This window comes from Porites lutea, chromosome 4, assembly GCF_958299795.1.
Source record: "Porites lutea chromosome 4, jaPorLute2.1, whole genome shotgun sequence".
Lineage (NCBI taxonomy): Eukaryota > Metazoa > Cnidaria > Anthozoa > Scleractinia > Poritidae > Porites > Porites lutea.
In genome coordinates, this window is record NC_133204.1 from 45,834,458 (window position 1) to 45,843,171 (window position 8,714).

Below are 8,714 nucleotides of genomic sequence, written 5' to 3' on the forward strand. Positions count from 1 at the left end.
CCAGGAATGACGCGAGAAGAGAACTCCTGGGGTCTAGTCATCACCATTCCCTGTCGGTCCTTAAGAAGCGGCCTGTTTGTTTTTGTCTTCTTGTGGGTCAAAGGTAGGAGGTCTAAGGCGTTTAACGTAAATACCCTGTATTGGACCAGAAAGCAAAATAACACAATACAGAAGGAATCCTTGTGGGTAAGAATTAATGATAGACAAAAAAATGTTTTTTTTTCTTTGAGAAAGATTCAGTCATGTTCTTTATATCCTATCATTTCCGGTTCGAACGAAGAACAACCATGTAAGCACCCGTTTGTGTCCTTGAATTCTTGAGCGAAGTCCTGAAGGGTAATCTGAAATAAAATTTCAACAGAATAAAGGTTGAACAGTTGGGATGATCATATCTTTGTAAGGGTAAGGGTGGTAGGAGCTCTAGTCTTAGGCTACTAAGCCAAAAGATGATAGGAATTATTTTGTTGCTCAGCTGATTTTTCCGGCTGAATTTCACCCACCGGTTTAGCAGAACTGCACTCGTGTAACATCGAACCTCCATAATTAATGGAGTCCTTGCTATAATGTACGATATTTTTAGCCCCAGAAATAATAAGAAACTAACAAAAATAATCTTGATATAACAAAACCTTGTTATAGGGATTTTGTTATACATGTAGGGAACATATTTTGCCATACCCTTGGCCCTTCTATATATTGAGGTTACACTAGCTGTGCAGACCTGTACACTGTAGCAGCTGCTGGGGCTCAGTTATCTCCACACATTTCTATCTGGATCCCACATGGAGAATTAAATGTTAGAAGCACGACTCAAAGGGAGTACATGGGGTGATGGGAAGGAGGAAAATGTTGACTGGGCTTCTCTTGTTAATATTAATCTTCTGCCTAATAGCTTTCACAACTCTTTCTAAGTACTAAGCAAGTTCAGCATTTTGAAACTCAACTTGCCTTTCAGTATAGACCTCATTTTGTCGAACTAATTTTAAGTAGTTCAGTATATATCCTTTATCAAGGACCAACAAATATATTATTTGGAATTTGTTGCCAATTTCACTAACCAGCTCTTCTTCCATATTTTTTTAAAAAAAATTATCTCATTAATAGCTGTTCTCCCGGCTAAGTTTTATGTTTTCTGTTCACTCTGTACTCAAGTAAGTAATAATTAGCTCAAGGAATTTGAAACCTATTAATATCAGCTCCCAGATTCTTTAGGCTTCCTTGTCACATTAACTTATACTTTAATTAACACCTTTTGTAACGTTTTATTGTTTTGTTATGTGAGTGACTAAAAAACAAATTAATAAGAAAATAGATAATAAATAAATAATAGGAGACAGAGAGATGACTTAATTAAGACAAGTCAGCAGCTGGGATGTTTTTGCAATTATTTTTCCTGACAAGTACTCCAGTTATTTTTGTAAGGAAGTATAAGACCCCTTGGGAGGGAATTGGTAATTCTTTGTGTCCAAGCCGAGAATTATAGGCCTTCCAAAACTTATTCATTTATTTTTTCATTATTTTATTACAGTATAGAAATTTTTAGTGAATGATCTATTTCTATGGGCTCTAGGCTGCAGTAGTAGTGGGCTATACGACCTTAACCTTAATTTTATTGACCCTACATGCCAAAATTTTTACTTATCTAAGTCAAAGTGAGTAACACCTGCATTAAATGAAATTATCTGCATACTCACATTATACTATAATACGTATTATTCGTTATGTATGTCTAGAAACTGATTATTCCATACTTTGATCACATTAAATTTCAAACATTAATTTAACAATTGTCTGGTTCTGATTTTTATGTGGACTGTTTTAGGATTAGTCTTTTGTGCGGTGTGGTATCATGGCCAAACAAACTGGACATCTATTGCGGCAACTCAGGTCACTAATGAGAAGTAAACATCTACTGAGTGAAGCAATTCAGGCTTACATTATCCCTTCTGAAGATGCTCACCAGGTTGACTATTCTAAATTGAAATTTTATAATGCCTTGTTTATAATATTTAATGCCCAAAACAGCACTGACTAGCTTCGTTGACATCCCCACTCCCCTTCAATTTGGTAAGGAAGCTAATGGCTTGCAATATTGCCTGTTTGTAGCTAAACAAATCAAGCTTTTCCCTTCGCTGGGAACTTAACTCTTTTTTCATGCAATTTCTGCTGAAAGAATTTTGTTGTTTTGTCAACCAACATGGCCATCTTGTCACTTGGTTGCAAACCAAGAATATCACAGCTCCATGATGTGACCATGCATTGTCCTTGATTCTAAGTGGGCAGTACTAGTTTTTTTAAAGGCCCTTGTTTTTTGGTTGGACATGGGTAAAAGCTATACACACTCTTACTTAGAGGACTGATTTGTTTATATATGGTATAATTTATTATAAATTGATTATAATAAATTAATAAAATTGTACATTATTTTATTTTGGCAGAATGAATATCTTGCATCATGTGACTTGAGAAGAGAATTCATCTCTGGCTTCAGTGGTTCAGCAGGTATGGTTAGGACTTGCTGGGGGTTGATAATTTTTTAGTCTTCTAGCTGCTGCCTAGTTTACCCTGCTCCTTATAATTAAATTTCAGGTACTGCCATTGTCACAGACACCTTGGCTGCCCTGTGGACTGATGGGCGTTATTTTCTCCAGGCTGAAAAACAGTTAGATTCTAACTGGACACTTATGAAGCATGGTAATGTTTATTAAGTAGACCTCTCCTGTTTTTTTCTTGAAAGCTTAAAACCCCTCCTTTATTTAGGGGGTCTTCTTCAATAGGCTAAGATCTCCCGCTATTTTCACATGGAATCAGATTTGTAAAAATGAATAATATCGGAAAATGTTAATTATACACAACAGATTTAATGCGTTTAGAAGTTCCTCACTTCTCTTAACAAAGGAGACTTTAACAGAGAATTAACCCATTGCAACTTCTTGGTTCTGCCATGAATTTTTCCCATGTGACATCTGTCAGCTGGGTAATGCCAGGGTCCCATTTTAGGGATAACATTTTTATACATTTTAAGATCTGTATGAGCATTTCAATGAATACATAATATAGATGATAAAATTATTAAGTAGTTAGGGGCATAGCTAGCTCCTATTGTAAGTTATTTTCTTTGGGAGGGGGGGGGGGGTGACTTGATTACATTTCCATTTTTACCAGTATATCAGTATGATAAAGACTGCCATCGTCAGGCAGCATGTATAGCTTTCGAGACAAAATTGGGAAAATTACCACATTTTGTCTAAAAAAATTATATGAGAGAGGTTAAAGGGGATTTAGTTATAATAGGTAAGTGCTCCTTTTTCCAACAATCCCATATTTTTTCCCTTGTGTGCTTTTCTGTTTTGGTTTCATTATTATTTATTATCAGTTCAACATTTTTTCTGGTGTACGCACATATGTGTGCTGGGGGTACAGGTTAAGCTATGCCCCTGCAGGTAGTTATTACTTGCTACTCTAGCAAACCATGTATCCCCAGTTCCTATAATAGTAGAATCATCAGCTATCAGTATTATTGATCTTTAAGTATTTGATGCATTATTAGGGCTTCCTGATACACCTACTCAGGAGGAATGGCTCATTCAGGTACGAGATATCATGGACAACTTTTGCTGTTATTTCCTGGTATTATTCACAGCTTGGTTTTATGGAATACAAATCATTCAGAACTAAGTTACTGTTACAGGTTTGGTAGCTGTAAAACCAGTCTGAAAAATTTTACTCTCACTGTGGAGCAATTAGCCAAAATTTCTATTTTAAAAGCAATGTAGAAATTTTTGGTTGCCGTACTGGGCCCTAATTGGTCGAGATTTATTTATAAATTGCATTTCCAGCCAGTCATTGGAATTTTCCTTGTAGACTTTAAAGAAAATCCTTCGTCTGACTTTATATGGCACAGGACGAAGACCTCTCGCAACTTCATTGCTTGCTTGGCTGCTTTGTGGCCTACAATATTATAAAAAGCTGGCTCCACTCATTTAGAAACTTGTGAGGTCAACTTGTAGCAAGTCTAAGTTATGTTCTGTGTGCATGTGATTGCGCATATGAATATGTTTTAAGTTGATTATAACTTTTTCCATAAAACTACAATTTTGATACATTATAATAGAAAACATGTCTCCCACAAAAATGCTGAAGATTTTGCTTGCATGTTTTTGTGATATCATTCCCATGATCCATCAAAGTGAGGACAATCAAGAAGCATGATATATAGATACATCGATCATCAGTGAAAATAAAAAAATCCTGTGTAACTGCTGTGCAGTTTGTTTATTTTTTGTTTTGTCTCCATTTTAGGTGTTATCAAGTGGTTCTAAGGTTGGAGTGGATCCTTGTGTTATAACCCATGGTGAGAGCTACTGTTTATAGGATATTCTCGACTAAGAATATTTTGATTTAGGTTTGAGAGTGATTGACACAGATTTGTTAATGTTAACTGCACTGATTTATCTTTATTTTCTTTTGCATTCTTGTAGACAAGTGGCAGAAAATGTCTCGGGTGAGTGTGAAATGTTGTAGGTGTAATTTAAGTTCAGGTTAAAATTGTTTAACCTCAGTAAGTTGGTCCTCAATTTCCTTTAATATCATTGCCTCCTGACCACTAAGTAATCATTATCATGAGTCTATGAACCAGGGTTAGAAAACAAAGGAAATTTAGAATCAACCGCAAGGTTAAAAAAATATAATAATAATAACCTAAATAATTTTAGTGAATAGACAGCATTTCTATTCAGATCACCTAAAGAAAGCATTTATACCAATCCCTTCATCGTAGAATGACATATCGGTATTTACTCTCAATATAAAAGAATCAAGCATAAAAAATTAGAACATTCAAGTTATAAAGTTACTTTATCCACGCTTTAAATTAAGGTATGCTCTTCAGAATTGCAACATTTTTACTGTACCTTTGTATACTCTCTCCACTGTGTATTTTAAAATATTTTTATGAGTGACATATGATTTGTGGAAATTCCTCTCTTCAGGCCTTGTCAGCAGCAGGTCTATCCTTGGTGTCGACAGAGACTAATCTTGTTGATCAGGTTTGGGAAGATCACGGCAGACCTGATCCCCCAAATGAGGGTCTCATAGTCATGGACATGTCATATACAGGTCAGTACATTTCTAACCTGACATCCTGCTTTATATAGGTGATAATACTTTGGTGTGATTGCAGCTTAGCCAGGTTCGGCTGGGCTAAGAGAATAAGTTTAATATGACAGGCTTCCAAGAGCAAGGGCATTAAACAACTGAGCCCTTTCCTCTTGGCTCTTCTCTTGGCTCAGTGGGCGAGGGTGAGGTAGAAAAGGGACAAAGGAACTCTCTGTCCCTTTCCCTCCCCCCCCCCCCCCCCCCACCCTGTTCTCCAATTTGAGCCCAGAAAGTGCCAAGAGAGTTTGCTTGCTGGCTACCCAAGATCCTGCCTAAATCCACCAAAATGTCCACAAACAGATGGAACATATCTGATCTGGGGTAATTCTACTATACTGTTCTATGCATGGAAATTATGTTAGTTAGAGTGTTGAGGCTGACCAGGGTGACATCAGTACACACATCTAAATGTCTGAATGAAGGGAGACATTACATGAAACATAATGGCTTGACTTAAAGGAATCTTCATGATGGCATCGACTGAGGCTTTGACCCTAAATCCAGTACACACCAGGGCCTGGGTCGTTCAAAGCTGGATTAAGATAACCCAGGGTTAGTGCGAAATTTGAGTTCAGATATGAAAGCTTAAAAAGCAAATTAAGTTTAATTCTTTTTGCCTACAATTTGATGATTGGATGCTCTAAAAAGGATTAGGAAAATTATTCTTTTGACTAGAAAATACTTTTGAACAAAAGAAAAAGAAACCCAGATTAAAATGTCAACTCGGGTTAGCGCTAATCGGCCTTCAAACAACTGGGCCTTGGGGGCCCGTTTCTCGAAAGTCCCGATAATTAACGGGCCCGGTAAGCTGTCTCCGTTTACATTAAAGATCGAGGTATCAATAGTTTTGCATCTAGCACGATAAAACTATCAGTTAGTGAAACAAAATGGAGTAGTCTGCTAGCCAGGACCCGCGCTCTTATTCTTTATATTTCGATTTGAATATTTGATTTCGGGTCAGAAAAGTTACCGGGACTTTCGAGAAACGGGCCCCTGCTGATCACTGTACTGAACTGCATCCTCATCTAAAGAATAATAACATGCATTTATTATTTCCATGAAAGTTGTCAGAGTATTATCAGTTTTGAATTAACATAAGACCTAGATCTTTGCATACTCCACGAATATCACGTTGCATATTTTTACTCTTTGATGCAATTGTAGGTAAAAGCTGGCATGATAAAGTCAAAGAAGTAAGAGAAAAAATGACAAAGAAGAAAGCTGATGCGTTAGTGATAACAGCATTGGATGAGATTGCTTGTAAGCATAAGAAACATTAGGGCCATTTATACGAGGAAAAATAAGACGCGTCTTACATAAGACGCGTCCTAAATAAGACGCGAACTTTCCGTATAAACGGCACATTTCGTCTAAAATAAGACGCGACTTAAGCCAAGACGCGACCTATTTTAGACGAAATGTGCCGTTTATACGGAAAGTTCGCGTCTTATTTAGGACGCGTCTTATCAGCGTGCAAAGAAAGTACTGTCCGATAGCCCGGGGCTAGTGGATTTTGCTATCGGGCTAGTGAATTCTGTTTTTAACTTGCCCGACGGGCAAGTGATGTTTTACGAGGAATTTGAATAACAGAAGAACAAAAAGCTTTTGGGGCTAGTTGAAATGACGTCTGGGCTAGTAAATGCTAGCTTCAGCTTGCCCGAAGGGCAAGCTGTAAACATGATTTTCTTTGCTCCCTGCTTATGTAAGACGCGTCTTATTTTTCCTCGTATAAATGGCCCTATTGTGCTATCTTTTGTGTTCTCCTAACCTCTTTTTTGTCATCTGTTATAGTTTCTTTATTAAATTTAGCCTGCGAGCAAGCTCTCCTATTTGGGCCAAATCGCCCAAATAGGAGAGCTTGCTCGCAGGCTATATTAAATTCTAACAGAAACCCTTATGAGTTTCTGATTCTAATCAATACCTTTTCTATTTCAAGGGCTGTTTAACTTGCGAGGCTCCGATGTGGTTTTCAATCCAGTCTTCTTTGCTTATGCCATGATTAAACAAGATGAAGTAATGTAAGTTAACTACCTTATTATAGGAAATTAACGCTCCATGAAATTAAGGTATCCAGATGTTAACGCGACTCAAATTAACGCGAATTTAGTGGGAAAAGACTTTCGAATAAAGGAAATTAGCGCGAAAGAGAGGGTAACATTTCAAAATAGATGAAATTAACGCGACGTTTTCAAAGAAACAAAACTTCTTGTATTAAACAACGGGAACAGAGTTAAACGTATAATCCAAAATAGCAAACTTTGTTTGTGGCACTTTCCCTATGTATATGTATGAAGGGAGTCAAGCTGAGAAATCTGGTCACTTCCAGGGTTCTTCATAGTTCCACTGTTACTGGCGGATCTCCAGCCTGACAAAATACTCCTCTTTCTCAGGTGTCAAGAATGTCAGAAGTGTATCGAGAATTTAGGGCCAAGATAATCGAAATTAAGGTCGCCGAAATTAACGCTCCACTTAATTTTTGAAATTCGCGCTAATTTCATGAAGCGTTAATCTCCTATAATAAGGTAATGAATGAATTGTTGTATTTCCTAAAATCGTAGCAATTAATGGAAGTGAACTCAAGATATTTACGTTTCTGCCAGACGCACTTTGAATCCTTTTAAGCAAAGGTTTCATAATACATAACCAAGTAAAAATCAACAGTCATGAAAAAAGTAGAATGGACGTTTAGGTTTCGTCATGACTTCCCTTTCTTAGTAATAAACGTGCAATGGCCGTTTTCATACTTCAGACAGATAATACGTCTTAATGTGAAAATGGAACGGCTTTTATTTTGGATGAATAATCCATCTGACTTTGTGAATCTGTTTATCCGCCAATTTTCACGAATTTCGGAGATGGATTTTCCGTGTTTAAAACGGCCAACGCCATGCAAATAGTCCGTCGGTTTTGTTTGCATTGAGTCCGATTGGACGTTATCATGGCAGAGGGCGAGAGGTTGGAGGGCTGGATTTGCCATCTGAAGACCCTGAGTTTAGCTCTATAAAGCGCTACACACCATTGCTTGATTTGATCTGAATACTCCTCGGTAACGCTTGTACATGTAAATAGCCGACGGGTTAGCCTGTTTAGTGGGGACAAGGGGACAACGGATCCTGAAAAAGCGTGAAAAATTGCGTGAGAGCTGGGGAGAGAGGGTGCCGTTTTTCACTCGGGCGTTAGCTCGCGCGCTTTTTCGCTCACTGCTCTTGCGCTTTTTTCGTTCGTCTGCAAAGACCGAGAGCCTGGCACAGGCTACCAACTGGTTCGCCTCCGGTCAGTTGAGATTCCTGACCTTGTAAAGGTAGACTACGAGTAGTCCCCCATTTTTCCTCAGGGATAGTAGAGCTTATAGTAGAGCGAGCAAAACGCGAGCGCGCTTGAAAATCACCCCACGCGAGAAAAGGCGACACGCGGCGGGGAGCCTCCCCGCCGCGTGTCGGCTTTTCTCGCGTGGCGTGATTTTCACGCGCGCTCGCGTTTCGCTCGCTTTACTATCCCCGAGGAAAAATGGGGGACTACTCGTAGTCTGTTGTTAAGGTTATTTCAATTGTTTGTTT

The 8,714-nt window shown here is 38.1% G+C and overlaps 1 protein-coding gene across 2 annotated transcripts in view; it reads left to right on the forward strand.

Moving 5' to 3' along the window:
• Positions 1-67: 67 nt before the first annotated feature.
• Positions 68-8,714, forward strand: part of LOC140933801 (xaa-Pro aminopeptidase 1-like) — a 45,357-nt gene continuing 36,710 nt past the window's right edge. For both annotated transcript variants that reach the window (XM_073383454.1, XM_073383453.1), the window contains exons 1-10: positions 68-186; positions 1,823-1,963; positions 2,439-2,502; positions 2,590-2,694; positions 3,551-3,591; positions 4,303-4,354; positions 4,482-4,504; positions 4,992-5,118; positions 6,322-6,417; positions 7,094-7,175. In XM_073383454.1, the coding sequence (XP_073239555.1) occupies positions 1,850-1,963; positions 2,439-2,502; positions 2,590-2,694; positions 3,551-3,591; positions 4,303-4,354; positions 4,482-4,504; positions 4,992-5,118; positions 6,322-6,417; positions 7,094-7,175 (704 nt within the window). In that variant the 5' untranslated portion in view covers positions 68-186; positions 1,823-1,849. The remainder of the gene's footprint in view (positions 187-1,822; positions 1,964-2,438; positions 2,503-2,589; positions 2,695-3,550; positions 3,592-4,302; positions 4,355-4,481; positions 4,505-4,991; positions 5,119-6,321; positions 6,418-7,093; positions 7,176-8,714) is intronic.